The sequence below is a fragment of the Mercenaria mercenaria genome, chromosome 15 (assembly GCF_021730395.1).
Source record: "Mercenaria mercenaria strain notata chromosome 15, MADL_Memer_1, whole genome shotgun sequence".
NCBI classification, from domain to species: Eukaryota; Metazoa; Mollusca; class Bivalvia; order Venerida; family Veneridae; genus Mercenaria; species Mercenaria mercenaria.
In genome coordinates, this window is record NC_069375.1 from 9,043,147 (window position 1) to 9,067,479 (window position 24,333).

A 24,333-nucleotide genomic window follows, 5' to 3' on the forward strand; every position below is an offset into this window, starting at 1 on the left:
AGAGTTTATAACAAAAGAATGACCACTTCATTAACAAAAGAGTTAACACCTCTTACCACCTAAGATTTCAATCATTGGCTCGATAGCACTGACTGAGGTAAGGACGAACAGACGGACAGACAGACAGTTCAATCGCTATATGCCCAGGGGCATAATAGCTGGTAGCCCTACACCAATTGTTTATGAAATTCAACAGTTATAACACTGCTTAATTAGAATACTTTAAGCCTGCAAATATGACATAAGCCACTGTAATTTTCTGGCAACGTTTTATATGCAATATCAAAGCATCTGCACTCAGTGGCAGAACATTTTCCCAGCCTCACCTATTTCATGGCAAATGAGCAAGACTAACCCCCTCACTGCAATCTATTACAGGTTTAAGTACAAATCCACTTATGAAATGCTTTGTTCTTCTAAAGAATTCAGAGAGCTGTAATTTCCTCAAAAAATATACAAAAAAATAAGATAAAAGCTAGGTTACCTAAATCTAGGGCAATTCTGACAATACAGGCTGAGACTTTATTCCTGCACAGGTATGTGTAGGATTTCATTCCAGGGTTAAAAGTGTACAAGTTCAGAAGTATTCCCAGAATTTAAACAGTTCATGTTTAACAAGTACCTGTACAACCTAAGCCGGTGTTTGTTTGTTTTGGGTTAACACCATTTGTCAACAGTATTTCTATTACGTATTGGCGGGCAGTTTCCTGAATTCTGTAAAGGTACAAACTTGTTCTTCGCAAGTAACTGCAAACTTACCCACATGAGGATGACTAAGACTTCAGACACAATGTCTTTTATCAAATTGTCACAGAGAACATAAGCCTTGCCCAACTGAACACAAGACTCTGCAATCCGTTGATCTGCGCTCTCCCTATTGAACTAAGTGGGCATGCTGAAAATTTAACTTATAACTGTACATTTTCAGCACACCTGTATTATCAAACTTGTATTATTAGGTAGATTCATAATGGTGCTGGCTATTTCCCTCTAGTTATGCATATAAGCAATCTTCCTAGGTAAAATGTAGCTGAATGCACACAGGCCTTTCCATGCCAAATCACATAACTGGCTGTCATTACAGGTCCACAACCTTAATAAAGAATAAAAGAATTTACTGGATTGTACAATTAAACATAAATCCAGGCCACAACCTTAACAAAGACTGGATTGTACAATTAAACATAAATCCAAGCTTCAACCTTAATAAAGACTGGATTGTACAATTAAACATAAATCCAAGCTTCAACCTTAATAAAGACTGGATTGTACAATTAAACATAAATCCAAGCTTCAACCTTAATAAAGACTGGATTGTACAATTAAACATAAATCCAGGCCACAACCTTAATAAAGACTGGATTGTACAATTAAACATAAATTCAAGCTTCAACCTTGATAAAGACTGGATTGTACAATTAAACATAAATTCAAGCTTCAACCTTGATAAAGACTGGATTGTACAATTAAACATAAATCCAGGCCACAACCTTAATAAAGACTGGATTGTACAATTAAACATAAATCCAGGCCACAACCTTGATAAAGACTGGATTGTACAATTAAACATAAATCCAAGCTTCAACCTTGATAAAGACTGGATTGTACAATTAAACATAAATCCAGGCCACAACCTTGATAAAGACTGGATTGTACAATTAAACATAAATTCAAGCTTCAACCTTGATAAAGACTGGATTGTACAATTAAACATAAATCCAAGCTTCAACCTTGATAAAGACTGGATTGTACAATTAAACATAAATCCAGGCCACAACCTTAATAAAGACTGGATTGTACAATTAAACATAAATCCAGGCCACAACCTTAATAAAGACTGGATTGTACAATTAAACATAAATCCAGGCCACAACCTTAACTAGAGCTATCACTATAGGTGATGAATGTACCCCCCGCATACACTGACACAGTACATTGCAATCTGACGCACACAAGGTTGCATAATTATGTGGACTGTATGTATATAGACTGTATGTATACAGTATAGTAACAAACTAGAAATGTGTCCATGGGACACAGATGCCCCCACGACATGACATTAAAATGAAAAATTTTCCTAGGTCAGGGGCCATAACTCCTATAATACTGAACGAATCCGGACACGAAACCCCAGATGCACAACTGCACATGCTGACCAACATTCCTGTAAACTTTGGTGACTCTAGGTAAAATACTTTTGGAGCTACGCGCAACACAACATTAAAATGACCAATTTTTAACTAAGTCAGGGGCCATAACTCCTAAATGACTGAATGAATCCAGATGCAAAACCCCAGGTGCACAACTGCACATGCTGACCAACATTCCTGTAAACTTTGGTGACTCTAGGTCAAATACTTTTGGAGCTATACACGACACAACAATAAAATGACAAATTTTTAACTAAGTCAGGGGCCATAACTCCTACATGACTGAATGAATCTGAACGCGTAACCCCAGGTGCACAACTACACATGCTGACCAACATTCCTGTAAAGTTTTGTGACTCTACGTCAAATACTTTTGGAGCTAGGCGCGACTCAACACTAAAATGATCAATTTTTACCAAGTCAGGGGCCATAACTCCTACACGACTGAATGAATGCGGAAGCAAAACCCCAGGTGCACAACAACACATGCTGACCAACATTCCTGTAAAGTTTTGTGACTCTACGTCAAATACTTTTGGAGCTAGGCATGACACAACATTCTCGGAAGGACGGACAAGAGCAAATCTATATGCCCCGCCCAAAGCGGGGGCATAAAAACAATATCCCATAACTATGCAGAATATTTATCTAAAAGAACGTAACATGCACCATGCACAACTAGGGTTGGTACTGATCACTTGTGTGAAGTTTCATTAAATTGTGTGCAAGGGTTCGGAAGATTAGGTGCGCACAAGATTGCATATGCACACTGTATGTACCTAGTATGTTTACAAGAAACAAAGTCCCATAACTCTGCAATTTTTGTTGTTGAAAGAACCTAACATGCCCCATGCACAACTACTGTTGTTACTGATCACTTGTGTGAAGTTTCATTATATTGTGTCAAGGGAATGAGGAGAGATGGTGCGCACAAGATTGTGTCTATGTATATAGTATAGTAACAAAAAACAAAGTCCCGTAACTCTGCAAATTTTTTTCTAAAAGAACTTAACATGCCCCATGCACAACTATTGTTGTTACTGATCACTTGTGTGAAGTTTCATTAAATTGTGTCAAGGTGATGAGGAGAGATGATGCACACAAGATTGTGTCTATGTATATAGTATAGTAACAAAAAACAAAGTCCCGTAACTCTGCAATTTTTTTTCTGAAAGAACCTAACATGCCCCATGCACAACTACTGTTGTTACTGATCACTTGTGTGAAGTTTCATTAAATTGTGTCAAGGGGATGAGGAGAGATGGTGCACACAAGACTGTGTCTATGTATATAGTATAGTAATTTTTTTTTTCTAAAAGAACCTAACATGCCCCATGCACAACTATTGGGGGGGTACAATAAAGAATAAAAGAATTTACTGTATTGTACAATAAAAACATTCAGGCCACAACCTTGGTAAAGAACAAAAGAATTTACTGGATTGTACAATTAAACATAAATCCAGGCCACAGCCATTTAAAATAAAGAATAAAAGAATTTATTAGATTGTACAATTAAACATAAATGCAGGTCTCTCTTAGACAGAAGCCTCTGTTATCCCTTTGTAACTTTTTCACATGTCAGAAGATGAGTCTGATATGGATATGTGAATATGCACTGCATGGACAGATTGATTGATTCAAGAATAAACACTAATTTTCTGAAAATGCAAGCAATACATCTGAATAATTCTGAGGAGTGGCCTTATCAACTCAATCAGTGTAACAATTTTTCCCTCCCATGTTTTTATTTTTATCTTTCTCCCAGATGATCCTATTATAATCAGATAGACTATACCACACAGCTTCCCAATTTAATTTAATGTTTTGATTTTAAATCTGGAAATTGCTGAGGTCACATAAAGCTGAAAAGTTCTTCATGGAAATCAATTTAAAGATTTGTTTCTGTTTTTGAGGAAAACAGGAGCAAATGAAAAGCACAGAAATATATTTTTCTTATTTTGCCTCCCATTTAACCAAAGAAAAAACAACCATTTTACATTAACACTGATTCAATAGGGGAAAAAGAATATAAAAACAGTGAAAAAAATGCTGTAAAATAAAGTTTAAATGTATGTGGTTGAAAATATGCAACAATTCATATGCTAGTATACCACAATGATATATATTTTATAGGAACTTTTCATATCTTACTGATCCGATAGCCTGATATTACAAATTTATATACCTTTTGCTGTATTTTTGTTAAATGCATTTTGCGGCTTATGTATGTAACGTTGTTTTACATGCTGACATTATGTCAGTTCCGCTATTTATGTACAAATGTATTACCCTGATGAAGCCTTTCGAGGAAATGTCGGTGTATTAAATTGTTGTGATTTTTCGTGTTTGGTGGTATATTTCTACTATTATACCACAATGATGGCATAGATATGAGACTTAAATACTTACTGTAATAGTTAACATTAAATGAAACACAAAATCTCTATGAAAACAAAATCCTGGTATGTTTTAAGCAGGGATTTGAAGATCCAATTTGTCAGAAGACAACTTTAAATATTTGCAAACAAATACCCTCTGTCTTATAAGTCTTTATAGGCATGCATTTTATGACACACTGTAAGGGTGTAACAATATATCGAAATTCACTGTATCACAATATACATTAGTCAGCGATACGCTTATCATATGATACGCCTGTTTCACGATACAGAAACGATACAGTGAAAAGTAGAAACATTGAAAGCTAACTTTCAACGAGTGTTAAAAGATAGTAACTAAACAAATGTATCATTTATAACAGTTCCTTTAACTTTAAAGCAAATTTTCAAGTACTTTCCAGTGTAGAAACATTGATTTTTTTTGCATTTTGTCACACGAAAGCATACTTATGGTACTCAGTTTGTATCGTGATATGTACCATATTTTTGCATCTGTATAGCGATATGTATTGTATCTTGAGACTAGCGTATCGTTACACCCCAGTGTGTTGATGTATAATAATTACAACAAGTTCCACTTGATCTGTTAATGTGTTGCATAAATTTTACTAAAAAGTAGAATTCTTCTAAGACAATTCTGCCTCTTGTTAAAAAAAAACTAGTTCTCATCCCTTTGGAACTATGTCATATGGAAAAACCATTTGTGTGGAATAAATGAGAGTGAGCAACAGAAAAAGATTTTCACTGACAATTGTCTGGCAGAGCATAAAATGATCAACAACTTCTAGATCACAGTCAACATATATATATTTTTACTATACCGTAGAAGTGGGCAGAGATATGTTTGATCTTTAGATTCATTCCGTAGAGACCATAAAACTGGGCAGATATACCCGTAAAAGTGGGCAGACTAACGGTACTGGAATTGAAAGGAATCTGCCCAGATTTACGGAGGCGTGCGATTATATATATATATATGTTATTTTTGTACAGACTGAGCAAAGTATTTATATATCCCCCCCCCCCCCCTCATCCACCCTGTTTAACTTCAGTCTATGACACCTTGATGAAAAGCCAACTACTCACGATTTGTACCCACTCTGAAAAGCTTGATATTGTTTCCAGTATTCTAATCAAACTACTTGATATGACTTGGTAAATTAATAAAAGAAAATCAATGTGAAATTAAATGAAAGCATCTCGATGAAGTCACAACGTCGTTATATAACATCATTGAAAAATTATCGCTGTGCGCTGGGTTCGTGTAAGTGACTGTTTTCTAGGAGGCATAACTTCTGACTGTATGATCATAATCAGGTAAAATTTGCAGAGCAGCTAGTAGAAAGCTTGAGAATCGTGATGATATATTTCTTGTTTTGCTTCTTTAAAGAGACAAAGTCTACATTATTTTTGAACAGCCCTAGTACACTCAAATAAACCTGTTCATTTTTCCCAATTATCTTATTATAAACAACCATAGAAACAATAATGATTATCAGATAACCAATGCAAACAAATTTTAATAGACTGGTTCTCTGAACCCAGGTAAATTAAGTGAAAAGGCATACCTGTTTACCAAATAAATCTTTTCTCAATCTTTAATAGGGCATAAAAACGTGAAATAAATCACTGGGTAAAATAGCTCAAAACAACCAAAGGCCTTAATAAATTTGTGATGACTTTTTTAAGTATAAAAACATTAACTTCTATACAAAGAGAGGTTGTAAGCAGATCAAAGATACTTCAGTGTGACCACTGGATCATAACTAATTAAGTAATCTAAAAGCAGCTACTAAAAAATCATGGAATTTTGCTGGAATAAAATTTTGTGCTACCTGTGTTATTTCTAGAACAGCTATTTTCATTGGGACGGACTCAAAATAAAATGAAAAACTGGCATTAATTGCATGGATCATGAAAACATTACCAGTAACCAAGGTTTTCACGAAAATTAGTTCCAAACCAGTGTAAATGATTTAACAATTTATATCAGAAACACAAATCAAGTTTTAAGAACAGGCTGTCATCTCTCTATAAAATAGCAACAGCTGGCTACATTGTCATTAAACTTCTGTAGTTTTGAAAATAGAGAGGTTGAAAAAAATGTGGCAAGTTTGTTCTAAATTTGGTATTATTTTTGGTTGCAAGGTCACATAAAAAGAGAAAAAAAGGAGAAGAATTCTATAAGACTTGTCTTCCATTCTTATGCTATCCTGTGTTGCTTTGATGAAAGTATGACATAGGTGTTTAGTGTTTGTACTTTATTTTCTGGGAATAAATATGTTTAAATTAAAAAGAGAATGTAACAATGGTGGATGGTTTATATAGAAGGCAATGAGATGGACCACTGTTAAATATGCATGTTGTTTTAACAGCAGTATCTGATTTCAGTAGCAATTGCAAGGTGGTTATATGCCAACAATGACTTCAACTTGCCTGGTCAACTAATACATAATATATATCAAGAATTATTCTTAAGTTATTTGACACATACTGAAGCTGACATAATAAAGTCAATTTAAGTAGAGGATTTTTGTTTGTTTCAGTGTAAGATCAAAATATAATTCACCCAGTGAACACCATATTTTGGTAACTCTTGCTTCTGAGTACTATAAATGCTATAGCTCCTTGTTATTTAATCTGCTAGTATATTAATTAACAAAATCTGGCTTTGTTTTAAACAATTTAGGCTGCGTTACTTTATTAAAACTTTTTCTGTTCTGATCTTAAAAAGTTCATCCCCTTACCAGTTACCATTAATTTTGTTGTCACACACAATGCAGTGTAAACTCTCTTAAAAGACACATCCCGCCATTGGCCAAAAAACTTTTGCAATGACCCTTGTATAAGACACAGTCTCATCCATGCAGAAAATACTTTATTGAATGTGACCTTGAATGAAAGGAAAGCCCATATTTTTATCAATGCTACAACATGTCATAAACCATTTTATTTTGATATAATATATTAACAGTGTACTTTATGTGGGTTGACGCAACCTGAACGACAGCAGGGGAAATTCCGTCACTATTCCCACTGCATTAACACGATGGTACCTGACTTACACTGTATATTTAAACCAATGGGTTGAGAGTACAATGTTTGATATTAAATGATATATGTGAACACCTGCTGCGGCTATTTCAATTTACAGTTGCAATTTTAACTTTAATTTTACTGGTTACATTTTCAATGTATAACTGATGCTAATCAAGAGAAAAACTGAAAAAAAATTATATTGCATGTCAACATTAAACTTTGCCATTTACTGAGAAGGGGGGGGGGGGGGGCAGTCCCAAACTGTAAAATTTCTGAGACAGAATTTTCAATGTATAACTGATGCTAATCAAGAGAAAAAACGCAAAAAAAAATATATTGCATGTCAACATTAAACTTTGCCATTAACTGAGAGGGGGGTGGGGGGAATGCAGTCCCAAATTGTAAAATTTCTGTGACAGACTTGTGCACAGTTGAGATAAAAAATGAGGTTGCCTTAATATTCATTAAAGGTGTATTTTGTCAAGGTCTCAAAGAGATATTATGAACTTATTAAGGTAGCAGATGTAAAATCAGTAATTTTCTTGCTATTCTGGATCTCAGCATTCCCTGGACATCATACCAGCACATTGTCTTCCATCAATGCCGCTGAATGCCGAAATCACATAGGGAGAATATGCCACCTATTGGCACCTAACAAAAGATTCTGATTTTCATAACAAGTCCACTACCAAAGTACAACATCTAAAATGATTTTCAAATGTTGAATGGCTTTTACATATACTTTAAATACTGCTACTGACTTCATCATTTTATAAGTGCTGCCTAGTGAAACAAAATTTGGATGCAGTTTGTAACCCCTTGCTACTGATCTGTATAGGTATGCAGCTTGTTCAGCTACTGCTTTGTATGAAGTGAGGGAGCCATCTTGCTGGCTTGCTGATTTACACTAACATTTAATCAATCTACTTTTCCTGTAAAAAAAGGTTTTTCCCTGATTTTTCTTTATGGTCATCTACACATCTTAGTTTGCTTATCTGTGAAAGTTGGAAGCAAATCAGGCTAACAGTGTAGGAGGAGTTGGATACACAAGATTTCAGGAAGTACATACCGACGGACATACAGACAGCAGCAACGCTATATGCCCCCCATACAAATGTGTGGGAGCATAAAAACAAAACAAGAGCTGTCGGAGGACAGCAACGCTCGACTATTCAACAGCCTTGTCAATTGAATGAATACAAAAGTTGAAAAAGGGGCATAATTTTGTAAAATGCAAAGTAGAGGTATTGAACCTCTGTACTGCATGTCATATCATGACAGTGAACAAGAGTATGAAGTTTCAATCCTTTTTCACATTTGGGATACTGAGATACCACGCTTAACTATCCACAAAACTTAACAAAAACTGCGTAAGTCAAAGGGGCAAATGTTTGTAACAACGACCACATGCAGGAGGATTATGGACCTTGCGCTATTTGCATGTTAATCATGCAGTGAACAATTTGGTGTACATTTTCAATCCTATCTAATAGGGAATGAGAAAATTCAACAAAAATTATACCAAAAAACTTAGCCAACAAGGGGCAAGTCAATGTAAAATCAAGGAGAAGAATTTATGGACTATGCTTAAGAACGCAAATTAGATCATGTCAATGAACTTCCATTAATGAAGTGGTGGAATCCATCCCATTGTAAAGTACTGGACAGATTTCACTTACATAAAAAACCTTAACATAAAGTTTTTTAAGTCTCGAAAAGGGCATATTTATTTATAAGAGCAAAATCAGAGTTTACTGGGATCACCCTGGCATGTACATCATTGTCTTCATCACAGGTGAATCGTATAGGGAAGTTCAATCCATTGCCCACAAGTGGTTATCGAGTACCAGCTTACATACAAAACACTAAACCAAAAACTTTCTAACTTAAATATGTGACTATATTTGTATAAAGCCAAAAAAAATTGAGCAGTTATGGAACCCCTTGCATGATCGTAAGGTATCAGCTTTGTTCACAGTGAAGTAAGTGTGTTGTGATTTCACAATTACCATTACCCACAAGTTTGTTTTCTTGATATACTACACTTATCTACAAACTTGAACAAATTCGGTAACGTGTGAAGTGGACGCAAGATCGGACCGACTCCGACGCATCGACGCAGAACGCATTGGCGCCAGTCAATAGTACTATCTATGAAACAGCTAAAAAAGACCCGCTATCACCACTGGAGACATATAGAATGATACAAATCTGGATATATACTGCAAAACAAAGCAATTCATGGAAAATCCTATTTTGGAATTTGTTGATCAAAGGGTAGATCTTTTCTCTGTCATCAAAACTGTCAAGTGGCCATTTAGACTGGCATCAGACATTAGAATAAAATAAATATCTCTACCATACAATCTGCTTTAATAGCTTTAGAAATAAACATGCACCACAGATTACTTGATCTCAACAGACTATGTAAGTCTACTGGCCAAATCATATGACCAAGAGAAAATAAGTATTCTACAAAGAACAAATTTTAAGTACAGACAAAACTATAATTCCACGTAGTAGAAATAGTAATACTACTTACTTGTTTGGTGTATCGCCGATAAACTGTTACCAAACCAGTTCATGAACAACAGGAAGAGCAGCATCCCGCTCATTGTTACATCACTTCTCATCGGGACCATCAGTCTGGCCAACTTAGTGTATACATCTACATTCACTATCACACAACTCAGAAACCTGTATAATCCACACACAATTTTTCAAGAATTTAAACCAAACAATTTTTCAATATATAACTCCTACATTGAAATCCACATTGCTTAATCAGTTGTGATTTTCTCCATATACATTGTATTCCCAAACCAGTTTGTATGTAATTCTTGGAAACAAAATCCGCTGTAAAGAATTATTAAGAATATCACTTAGGGATAGTTGTTACACAATTCTGTCCAGCCACCACCATTTACTCCTGCCACACCCTTAAATCTGGTTGCAGAACCAGTCGTTTTAAATACATCTAAACCGCTGACTTCAAATTCTTAGACTTTAATTTCCACTGCTTCTATTTAGTTCCAGCCGCCTACAATTTCTTTTAAGTGTAATCTACTGCAGCTAATATTAAGACAGATTTAGAAGAATCTAAGATTTTTATTATTTTCCTTATATGGTGCTTTTCTATTCATAGACACTATATTGTTAAAATTACCAATTTAAGTAGCTCTTAAAATGTCACCGATATCCACAGCTTAGCAGTTTATATATATTCAGAAGCTGTACTTGAAAGGTCTTGATAAATTCATCTGCTTGTATCATAAATATATTTACATTTATACATCTAATCACTGAATGAAAGACCAAAAGTGTTTCTGTGCTCTTGTTTTCTGTTTTCAAACATCTGTTTTTCCATCAACTTTGATCCGTTTTCAAACAGAATTAAAAGTTGACTCAGTCCGATTCTTTACTTTATTCTGAAAAGCAAAAAGAAAATGCTTTAAATAAAATAATATTCTGACTTTAACTTAAGATTAAAGTAAAAATTCCAACATCTAAGAAACTAAAGTAACTTGAAAAGATATGCGTATGTGTGAGGTACAGACAGATGGACAGACACAAAGATGTGTGAACAACATTTCTATAACAATTCTCCCTACCACTTCACAGCAGGGAAATGAAGAAAGACAGAAGAAATGGAAGCTTAAAATCTAACTTGTAAAAATCAAATAAGTACAAACTGGGACATAACTGCATCAAAATGATAGCAAGAGTTACAGAACCTACGTCATTCAGTTGGTATTATCATGGTCAAGATGTGTGTGAAGCTTCATTCAATTGTAATGTGTAGTTAAGGAGATACTATCACATTGACAATTGTAAATGGAATATTGTTGAAACAAAAGACATTATGCAATCCTCTGATGGCCAACCAGAGGCAAGTGTAAAGTAGTTTTGTAGGCTGTTACCTTGATCTTTATATTAAATGACCTCAAAAACATCAGGAGTCTTCAACTAGATTCAAGCAACCTTTTTATGAAGATTGACAGCCAAAGAATTTCTATTCTTAAGCAGGAACTGTTTTTGTCTGGAGGTCAATGTGACCTTGACCTTTGACCTACTGACCCCAAAACGACAGGAGTCATCTACTGGCCAAAGGTAATCATCCTGTGAAGTGTGACAAATGTAGGCCAAATCATTCTTTCGTTATTGAATGGAAACCATTTTCAGTCTCCAGGTCACTGTGACCTTTGACTACAAATCGCAAGAACAATTAGGGTCTTTTACTGACAACAAGCATTTGACAAATGTGTGCAAAAGCATTTTTTAGAATTTGGCAGAAATTGTTTTCAGTCTCAAGTAAACTGACTCTGACCTTTGACCTACTGACCGCTTAAACAATCATAGTCACCTACTGACCACAATCAATCATTCAATGAACTTTCATCATTGTGAAACCATACATTTTCTAGTTGTATATCGGAAACCAAATGGTCTAATGACTGAAAGGAGCAATCTTTTTCCATGTACAAAACAGGCATACTTTAAAAGTTATGGAACCTATGTTAATCAATTGGTATTATCATGGAGAAGACTTGACATGGGCTTGCCGAGAATCATTAACAAGATGTCTGGGATATTACAACAGCTCTGTTGACTTCTGTTGCAGCGAGCTAAAATGAAAACCTCACTATCTGAAACAGCATATATATAATCCAGTTATATTTCAATAAACTTCAAAATTTTATGCGACAATGTAAATTATTCATAACATAATTATTTGAAACACTACACGTTAATTACCACATGGTATTAAACATTAAACTCTCTGCAAAAAAGGAATGTTTATAAATTATTTACATTTTTTTCAGTTCCTTACACACATCACTAACAGATAATTAGTCTCCTATTTTGTGAACAAAGAACTGTATTATACTTCATTTTTCCAACACAGTTTCCTACAGGACAAGCCATGTTAATTTGTCCACACCCACTTGAACATTCACTGCTATATATTACACAAATTACTTAGAATTGATTTGAACTTGAATATACACATTAAATTTTGTTAACAAATTTTCACAAGTATAGGATTTAATAAGAAATTAATGTAATTCTGAAATGCGAAGTTGCCCATTGGACAGCGGTAGTAGTCAGAGTTTTTTTACTTTCACATGCAAAGGGGCTATTATCCTTATTTCAAACACTGAAGCAGTTAATGTCTCTAAAAGATATAATGTTTTTTTCTCACTTCTCAGCCACTAAATCATTCATCACTTTAAGTGAATCTTGGGTTTCAGAGTTACATTGTACAAGCAATTTAGTCACACAAGATAACTCCTTTGGCAATTCAAATTTTGCAGTTTAATATGCCACTTCTCTTCACAAAACATACAAATATATAAATAATCCGAACAAACAGGACATCTGCTGAGATAATAACCCCCTCCTCACTATCCAAATTTCTTTTAAATAATTAAAAAAATATCTGGTCCATAACCAGACTACTAGTAACTTGTAAGTATGTACAATGTCTGTCAATAAAGTTCTGTAATAATAAATACAGAAATAATGTTTCAACCTCTTCTACCATATCTTCCCCCCCCCCCCCCCCCCCACACACACATACGCACAAAACAGTCTCAAAATGCTACTTCATTATCGGTCAAATTAAAAAAATGTGCTCAAAGGTTAAAGTTACGAACTGATCTCCAAGCATGAACCGAGCTAGACCTGATTCTCGTACTTCATTAAATAAAGTGTCTTTGTAGGTGGACATTTTATAGCGTGAGACAATGTCACTGATTTTTTTCTCTCCATAAAATCGTGACAGTTAAAGCCATGACATAAAATAATAATTAACCAAATTAACCAACCCTAGACCATTATTACATCTTTGTATAAGTTTATAGCTGAGATAAGAGTATTTTTCCCATAATAATAAATTAATGTATCATTTATATTACAGAGTATTCTGTAAAGACAAGTTTTAAAAGTTTCCAGGGTGGACTTGAAGCTGGTCAATGATTTGAGAAATGTTTCATATTTTATTCAAAGCAACAATTTCTGAAACTTTTCATGCTATATCTAAACAACACTTTTTGAAATTTTTCATGTTTTATTTAAGAAACAGTTTCTAACATTTTTCAAGCTTTATTTTTGTTTAGTTTGTAATCACTCCCCTTTAAAACGCTGAATATTCCTTTTAATTTGAATGTAATTTCTAGTTTTTCATCTGAAGCTAATAATATTTAGCATACTAATCATTCTTTCATCAATCTGAACCAAAAAGGAAATTTGTTTTAACCCTTACCCAGCAAATTTTCTATTATGAACTTGTCCATCTTTCAATTTGGACAGTACCATTAACTTTTAAAAGGGGTGCTTCAATATAAAACAAGAGGGCCAAGATGGCCCTAGGTCGCTCACCTAAGAAGCACTCCATAACAGTGTAAAACATGTTTGACCTAGTGAATTCATGGAAACAAATATTCTGACCAATTTTCATTAAGATTGGACCAAAAAATTGGTCTCTTGTGACAAAACTAGCATTTTCTTAGATATGACCTAGTTTTTGACCCTAGATGACCCATGTTCAAACTCGACATAGATTTTATCAAGGAAATCATTCTGACCAAAATTCATGAAGATCAACTGAAAAATACAGCCTCTATCACAAACACAAGTTTTTTCTTTGATTTGACCAAGTGACCTAGTTTTTGACCTCAGATGACCTATATTCAAATTCGACCTAGATTTCATTAAGGCAATCATCCTGACAAAATTTCATAAAAATCAATTGAAAAAAAACAGTCTCTATCACATACACAAGATTTTTCTTTAATTTGACCTGGTGACCTAGTTTTTGACCCCAGATAATCCATTCAAAATTGACCTAGATTTCATCAAGGCAATCACTCTGACCAAATTTCATGAAGATCAATTGAAAAATACATCCTCTATTGCATACACAATGTTTTTCTTTGATTTGACCTAGTGACCTAGTTTTGGACCCCAGATGACCCATTTTCGAACTCGGCCTAGATTTTATCAAGGTAATCATTCTGGCTAAATTTCATGAAGATCAGTTGAAAAATACAGCCTCTATTGCATACACAAGGTTTTTCTTTGATTTGACCTAGTGACCTAGTTTTTGACCTTAGATGACCCATTTTCAAACTCAGCCTAGATATCATCAAGGCAATCATTCTGACCAATATTCATGAAGATCAATTGAAAAATACAACCTCTATCGCATACACAAGGTTTTTCTTTGATTTGACCTAGTGACCTAGTTTTTGACCCGAGATGACCCATTTTCGAACTCGGCCTAGATTTCATCAAGGTTATCATTCTGACTAATATTCATGAAGAAGAACTGAACAAGAGCTGTCTCCATAGGATGACACATGCCCCCGATGGCACTTTGAATGAATAGTTATGGCCGATGTTAGAGTTTAGGACCTTTGACCTATGGACCTGGGTCTTGCGCGCGACACGTCTTACTGTGGTACACATTCATGCCCAATATTTTTAAAATCCATGCATGAATGACAAAGATATGGACCGCACACGCCCATCAATGCACTATCATGAAATATGACCTTTAACGTCTAAGTGTGACCTTGACCTTTGAGCTACTGACCTGGGTCTTGCGCGCGACACATCGTCTTACTGTGGTACACATTCATGCCAAGTTATTTGAAAACCATCCATGGATAACAAAGATATGGACCGGACACGAATGCACTATCATGAAAAATGACCTTTAACGTCTAAGTGTGACCTTGACCTTTGAGCTACGGACCTGGGTCTTGCGCGCGACACGTCGTCTTACTGTGGTACACATTCATGCCAAGTTATTTGAAAATCCATCCATGGATGACAAAGATATGGACCGGACACGCCCAACTATCATGAAAAATGACCTTTAACGGCTAAGTGTGACCTTGACCTTTGAGCTACGGACCTGGGTCTTTCGCGCGACACGTCGTCTTACTGTGGTACACATTCATGCCAAGTTATTTTAAAATCCATCCATCGATGACAAAGATATGGACCGGATACGAAAATTGCGGATAGACTGACAGACCGACAGACTGACAGACGATTCAAAAACTATATGCCTCCCTTCGGGGGCATAAAAATACAGCCTCTATCGCATACACAAGGTTTTTCTTTGATTTGACCTAGTGGCCTAGTTTTTGACCCGAGATGACCCATTTTCGAACTCGGCTTAGATTTCATCAAGGTTATCATTCTGACCAATATTCATGAAGATTAATTGAAAAATACTGCCTCTATCGCATACACAAGGTTTTTCTTTGATTCGACCTAGTGACCTAGTTTTTGACCAGAGATGACCCATTTTCGAACTCGGCCTATATTTCATCAAGGCAATCATTCTGACCAACATTCATAAAGATCAATTGAAAAATACAGCCTCTATTGCATACACAAGGTTTTTCTTTGATTTGACCTAGTGACCTAGTTTTTGACCTGAGATGACCCATTTTCAAACTCGGCCTAGATTTCATCAAGGTTATCATTCTGACCAATATTCATGAAGATTAATTCAAAAATACAGCCTCTATTTGCATACACATGTTTTCTTATGTTGACTAGTGACCTAGTTTTGAACCCAGATGACCCATTTTCGAATCGTCTAGTTTCATCAAGTAATCATTCTGACCAAATGCTGAATCAGTGAAAATACAGCCTCTATGCATACACAAGCTAATGTTGACGACGACAGACAGACGACAGACTGATCAGACCTGACATCGAGCGATCAGAAAACTCACTGAGGTGAGCTAAGATAATACTGAATAGCACATGCAAGTCTTGATCAGACTGCATGGTATGCAGGCTGACCATATTACACTGCCGCAAAGGCATATCATCTGTCAGATTATTAGGTTAAAACTTTGTGTAGTTCTCTCAATTTAGAAATTTACCATCTATTTTGGTTGCAAGACAGGCAAAGGCATGTAATCATAATTTTCCAAACTTGCATTTCTAAGGAATTGCAGCTAAATATATAACTGTTTAAAGCAAATATTTAACAAATACATTTGTATAATACAAAAGTTCTTGTAATACTTTATTATAGTTTATATCATTCCTTGGGCAATGCATGCTTATCAAATTTATACTTGCAGTAAAACAAGGCATACCTTTGTTGAGTAAAATCAAGTAACTATCTGCACCAAGTGAACACAAATAATTATATATATAAATAAGCTATATTAATCATCTGTAAGTATACTAACCATCATCTATCAAAGAGAGGTTATTGAAAGTGGATAATGGTACACATATTTAGAAATAGATATATCAGTTATGAAGAAAACTGTTACAGTTTATGAATGTTAATTATCTGTCATCGTGAACCTCAAGACTGTCTCACAACCTTAGAATACCTGTTTCCCCTCCCAAAAACCAATAAAAGGCTGTGTAGGTAGGTATATATTTTCTATACAATTCTTTTTTGTTTTACATATTTCCAATTAACAATTATCTATAATACAATGTGTGATACAAAATCCATCTGTAACATTCTGTTTCTGCTACATTTATATAAACACCACTCAGCCCTGTAATATTTGTTTCATTTGAAAATAACAACACTAAAATTAACAAGATTCTTTTCGAATCAGTACCATATATCCTAAATAATACTGTGAAATAATTTTTGTTTGCGCAGGATGAATTTACGCGTATTTCGCACTATGAACGATGCGCGAATTTAAGACCGCGCTATTATTTAACCATTTAGTATATAGATATCCGAATTTATTTCCTGTCTGGAAAATATGTATGTATTAAGACCTGTATATTCTAAATTTTCTCAAAACATCATAGTTTAACGGCGGTTAATTAAAGCTTGTCGTGATAGGAACTTAATTGGATTTTTTTTCAAAATTTATTATGAAATCTGATTAAATTATCTATATCAATTGGTTAATAAGTTATTCTGTACGAACGCTTCGATTACATACGCTTGTTTTATATCGTTGCCTTCGTCTTACAAATGCTACGAAATATTTCTTTTATTTATCATTTAATCCTTGACAGAAAACCATATAATTATTCGAATTCATGTATGTATAAATTCATTTGTCGTCCAAATATTTCAAGTTTGTCATACTGCGTTTATTGAATGTAACGGCACAGCTTCGTTTTTATTTGCACCTGCCATTGTTGGTTTTGAGTAATTGGACAAGCGCCATTCATAATAAGACTTCAAACTCCTTTTATTTTAATTGATCCTTTTGATACTCTTTCACACTTTACCTTATCATAGTGTCAATTAACAGCAATTATCAGTTGGACTGTCATATTGTGTTTTAACAAGGTCATAAACAGGCCGCTTCTATTGACAGGCGGTACATGATAGTGACACGTGCGATGCTGGCGATTTCTAAAAAAAAAAAATTTTTAAAAATCTATCTAAATTGAAAATGCACGAGTTAAAGCCCGTGCGAAACATTCTTTTTTGCCGTCTGCGTGAAATTTCATGCCAGTGAATTTAAATGATTTCACAGTATTGCATGATAAAATATTTTGGTAAGAGGAAAATTTGTGGGTAAAAAAGTACCTGGAGGGCAAACAAACAATATTCTATTTCGGGCCTAAAGCTATTGCTCTCACCAGTTTGTCAGCTTTGGTTATGTTTTTGTATACAAGCTGGTACTGAGATTTAGTAACCACTTAGTGGAAATGTATTGAAACTTTACACACTTAAACGCTTAGTATGATGATCAGACACATAAGCAAGGCACATACTTTTTTATGACTTTAAAAGCACTCACCTGCAGATCGTACAACAACAAAAAACAAAGAAGTTTTGTACATATCAGAAAATTATTCCGTATATTTCTTAAGAAGGCTTTGAAACTTAGCTACTGACAGAATATAGGTTATGGAAACACGTAACGGTAAGAATTCGTTATTTTTCCATTCAAAATCTAAAAGTGTTTGTAATGGGTTCCAGAAATAAACTTTCTCGATTATAAAATTATAAATCTTTATATTTAAGTATTAAGCATTTACATTTAAGTCTATATTTCTCAGAGGTGTAATGGTCAAAATCACAGGAAAACTTGGGTTCGATTCATGCTTTAATCAATTGTTAATGTTCATAATATGACCAAACTTCAATATTTAAGAAAGATCATTTAAATATTTAACCAAAATCTGGAGGGTAGTGCCTTTAAAAGCAATTTCAGAGCGAATTCATTATCTCATTTAGCAGCATTAGAGGGCAAAGTTCTATGACTTTTCTTTTATGTTTAAGCAAAATTATGGCCACTATTGTACTTGTTGTCACTGTATTAATTCATTTACCCTTTTGTGACAAACCTTTTGAATAGTCAAACACTGTGCACAGTCCTCAGTTCTAGAAAAAATTCTAGAACACTTACTCTACCTAAAATCATCTAAGCCAATACTGAGTACAATGTTTTACTATTTAAAGTAAAATATGCAATAAAAAATTCAAACAAATTCAATAAAAAATTCAAACAAAGTTACATTTAAATGCTCTTGAAAGACAGTAGAGCTATTTTAACTAAGTAGAGAGCACTACCAGGGTTTTTCATTTAAAAAATCTATAGACTTCTTCAAGGATCACGCTAGTTTTAATAATTTTTAGCTATTTCCAGTGTTAACAATTTTATGTAAAAACAATAATTTCAAGAGCCACTTGAAAAAAACAGTGCCACTGGAATTGTAGCTATTGGGTTATGCTGTAAATGTTAGTGACCCCTGATTTTGAGTAATAATCAATCTCTGTCAATAGCTTCCTCTACTGAAATATAATCTTAAAAATTGCGTTAGCTCCTTTGTTTACTATTGGGCCAATTCATTTCACATTTGCGGCGTACCCCGTTTCGCCGCATGCAACCAGCTAGACGTTCGTTTGGCTTCCCAGCACTGCCTGGGTCTATCCGGCATACACTGATGTGCGCCAGTCTCACGAGATAGGCAAAGCGGCAAATCATATATTTCCGCGATATAAAATCGGGTAAACATTTGGAAATTTGGGTTAGTACCAGTAGATGTAGAAACATACTTCAGGAACTATTTGCTAACTTATCTGGAACAGGCCACAAGAGAAAATCATAATAAATTGGAATATTTTTTTTTTTGTATTTGCAGCTCACGTGGCCGGCATACGCTGAAACGTTCATTTATTAATAAACAGCGAGATTTTTTTCTAGCCGCCCTCGTGACCGCCCGCCCTGACCGGCATGCCCTGGGTTGAGTGAAACGAATTGACTCATTCATGTATAATTTTAAATAGGTTTCTTTGATGAGCAAAATGCGGAGATAAATTATTTATAAAAATGACATATCATCTATTAAACTATGCCAGTATGGCTGATTTTATGGTTCAATAAGTGATTAATTAGATACAAGGAAATATTTATGATAATTAAGTAAAGATTCTCAAATAATTATTCATCTACGTGATGGAGAGAAAAGTTTATCTGTATAACAACAATGTTTACATTTTTACAAGTTTGCAGAAACAACTTAAAAATAATCTATTATTCTAACATTGTTTTTCTTCTGTACTGGATCATCATTTCGTTTTAAGACAAAAATATAAAATACTATAATATATTATGATTTACCATATACCATTAATAATTTCTATACTCACACACATTACATGTACCTAAAAAACAGAAACACAAAAATATCTGATAATTTATATTGCCATTAAAGTAATAAGCCAGAACTATAAAGTAAAATGACACAATTTTTTTTTAGAATTTTACATTTATTTTCACTTCCATTTTGTCTTTTAAACAGATTGATATACACTGTACAAATCATTAAAAATAGTTTTCCCAACTTTTTTCAAACTGTTGGTCTCAATTTCATGGTTTAAAAGCAAAGTGCCACAAATATAATTGTCTGTGTACTTACGATTTTACTAATATTGTGAAACCATTTAATTTCAGGTGTATAGATATTTTGTGGTTTTGCCCAGAACAGTTATTTCATTTTAGGAACTATTTTTGTGGGTTGGGATTTAAAGAAATGGATTGACACAACTATGAAAACTAGTCCCCCCACATATATTGATGATATCCCAGTCATTTAGTTTCAGTGACTGGCTTCTCTTTTCTTTTTTTATTGATATTTAAAACATGAAAATCCTCTCAAATTTTATGAAACTGTTGTATTTTGATAAAAAAAAATGATTTGGCAAACTATCCTTGTAGATAATGTTTTAGTGGAGTAAAGTGTCTAGTATTAAGATAATTTTGAAATGACAAACAATTCACCAATTTGCATATACAAACATATATAATCATACATAATATTATATTTATTCAGTAACATTACATTTAACATATGTTTTTCACTTCGTGTACTTTATACACTATACAATAAAGAAAATTATATGTTTATGAGTTATTCCAACAGAAGCCAACAATACACAATCTGTATAACCTTTATCACATACACTAAGTTTCTTGTTTGATTATAGGCCCACTGGGTTGAGTGCTTTCTTTCATGCCTTTGAAATTTTATATTTATGAATATGTAATGCACATATCACTATAATAAGATATCTTAAATTACTACTACTACTTATACATGGGCTTTTGGAAGTATTTAATGCTAGTTTTACCTTCTTTTTAATTTGTTCTTTTTTTTTCACTGAACTACAAACAAGTAACTTTACAAAAAAAATTAAATGCTGCTCCTATAAAAACATCTAGTGCATTTAAAAAAATAGATGCATGTGTTAACTGCTAAATAATGTAGCCTAAAAGTTATTAAAACACAAAAAGGCGCATTTTTAAATTTTTTTTTACTCATTTTCGATTTAAAAAGGTGCATTTAAAAAAAAATCTTGTGATATATAATTCTAAATAATTTGTAACTTAAAAGTTATATAAAACACAAAATTTTAATGATGGGTACCTTTTTCACGCTACATAATTCATTTAAAAGAGTTGATTAGGACTTTACACTAAAACAAGGATTTAATAATTGTATTTCAACTTACCTATTATTACATATAACCATTAATAGGACTGCATGTATTTTAATGGAAAATAAATATTAATTTACTATTTTTAGTGAATCCATGTATTATAATTGTTTCAGATAAATTTTACATAAACGACTTAATTTAGGGAGTTTAAACATATTTACTTAATATTAAAATGCTGCTAAAACCAGTCTATTTTTCACTGAAAAATCAGTTTTTATTTATTATCATTGTTTTTATATTTTTTAATTATAATCAGTATATCTTTATGTTTAAAACATTAATTTACGTTGCAATAATATCCGTTGAATACAGCTATTATCATTCTGCCCAGTTTAAAGTTGTATCACAATACTATATAAAAAAAATCCTAATCTTATAAAAAATAAACTGAAGCTTATATTTCAAAGATCTATGTCACATTGTGTGGTCCTTAACCGCGGAAAGTTAAGTCAATATTTGCCGAGTAAGATTCTATCAATAGCAGTTATAACTGCCTTTACTTTACAAAGTCAATAAATATCGGATATCTTTAACAGTTCAATACCAATCAGAAGTGGTGACCTGGTCACGATATGAAAATAACAAAAGCCATTCCCTGTCATACATAAATCAACAATCAATTATAGTGGTATGCACAAAAATATTTGATAAACAAACACGATACATTAACAAAACACTACAAATTAATAAAATGAAATAAATCGCACAACAAATACCACTCTGGAGATAATTTATCAGATTCGCCTCTGTGTATCGAACTTGACCTTATTATTCAGGTCAAAAATGTAAAAAAAAAAATGGCTGCCAGTTCACCCTGGCCTTTTTGGTGGGAAAATCCGCGTATAAAACGTAGAATCTTACACATTAATAGATTATGACAGTCCCCTGAACATCTTTAATTCCCATTTTACAATCATTCCATCCAACAGTTGATAATGTAAACAAATGCGAAATATTGTTATCACTCTGTAATGATCTGATCCAATACACAAAATAAACAATTACCAATTTTTTGGGTCAATTCCAAAAACATACGTTCCAAATGGACACATCAGAAATACAATGAAATTCAGCACAATATTTTCCAAAAGTTACAATTAAAAACAACGTCAAACAGATTGCAAATTTAAATGACACAGTTTCTCCGCTTTATAAACAAAATACATGTAAAGTATTCAGCATGTGTTATCGTCCTCAGTAATTGACACTTTTCCAAATTAGGATCAGTGACGTAAGGGCACCTGTTATTTTTGATTTAGTTTATAGCGCGGAAAAATGTTTGATTTCTGTGCGCCCAGTAAGACCTTTGTAATTATCTCCCTTGAAAACAAAGCAGACATCATTTTTACCTTCAACAAATTATACAAAAATGACACTGACTTACAGAAAAACATGAGAGTCTTTGGGAAATATCATTTTTACCAGTAATTCAAACAAAATAGAGGTTCTGCGAGTACAAAGCATGGACCTAAGAAAAGTGAAAACAGCAGAATAGCCAACAGAATTTTGAGGAAGACTTGTCAAACAAAGAAAGCCATCATATTGAATGAAAAAAAATGAGTCTATTTTCTCAAAACGTTATTGCTTTGATACATTATATGAAAATACTGTAATAAAATGTAGTGTGGTGGGTAAAAAGGCAGACGTAATTCTTCTTCTTACAATACTATACATGGCCCGCTCTGGATCATCGTCATAGATGTGAAACTTTACTAGGCGGATATGAGGCGCAAACAAGTGCATGTTAACATGGTAAAGTCACTGGTGTATTTACATTGGATTCCTTGAAAGCCTCTCAGGTACATGAGCTGGCATAGTGTTCCATAGCCGTATACTGGATAATGATAAAACGGTTCTGCAGAAGGGGACCATGAATCTTGTAGTGGTAGCCCTATTGATGGCAGCTGAGGTGTGGTAGTGGGAGGCAGGGTCTATGTCCACAAGACCGTACACAATACGGTATACCATGATGGCCTTTGCGTACGTACAATCTACGCTGCTGCAAAGTCCAGTTACACAGAGGGCAGCTCTTCGCTGCACAGCTTCAAGTGGCTGAATACACGTCTGAGCGTTGGGATCCCAGGCTGAGGCAGCATATTCCAGTATGGGCCGGACCAGCGACGAATAATATCTATCCTTAATGTTACTTGGACAGCTTTGTATGTTGTGACGTAGGAAAGCTAGGCTTACTTTCTTACTGTTTACTTTCTTGACCACTGACTCAGTTTGATATTAGACATTCGTCTTATTTTGTTATGTAACAAAATAGTAATAAACTGAAATATACATGCACATAATATACAAGGGCTTAGCGCATACATGCCATATTTCCTTATACAATACATTATGCGTAATCTAAAAAATCCAGGTACGTTTGTTGCCAAAACAAGAGTAACTATTATAGCATCTTTTGAAGAGGTCAAAACAGTTTATATCAATGTAAATATTTCTCATAATCTTACCCAAACTGATAATTTCAGCCGCAAAATGCATCAGAATGCACCATTTTTTACCTAAATATCCAAAACTTTCCGGGCCGGGAGGCCTGCAGGAGGGGGAACTCCCTCCCCACCCTCCCCCGCTCGGCACTTTTTAAATGCCTCGTTGTGCGTATCAGTTTTGAAACTCTGGCTACGTCTATCAGTTTTGAAACTCTGGCTACGTCTACGATTTTGGTCAATCTTTATTTTTAAACTTATTTTCTGGTTGTTTTGGCATATTTTTGCATGCAGTTATGTTGTGTTCAGTTCAGTAATTGTTGTGTGCATGCA

The 24,333-nt window shown here is 34.0% G+C and overlaps 1 protein-coding gene across 1 annotated transcript in view; it reads right to left on the minus strand.

The window, feature by feature from the left end:
- LOC123546132 (transforming growth factor beta receptor type 3-like) overlaps window positions 1-22,760 on the minus strand; it is a 107,234-nt gene extending 84,474 nt beyond the window's left edge. Inside the window, exons 1-2 of the mRNA XM_045332323.2 lie at window positions 22,568-22,760; window positions 10,133-11,018 (exon numbers count right to left, since the gene is read on the minus strand). Coding sequence (XP_045188258.2) covers window positions 10,133-10,232 — 100 coding nt within the window. The 5' untranslated portion in view covers window positions 10,233-11,018; window positions 22,568-22,760. The remainder of the gene's footprint in view (window positions 1-10,132; window positions 11,019-22,567) is intronic.
- Window positions 22,761-24,333: the final 1,573 nt, after the last annotated feature.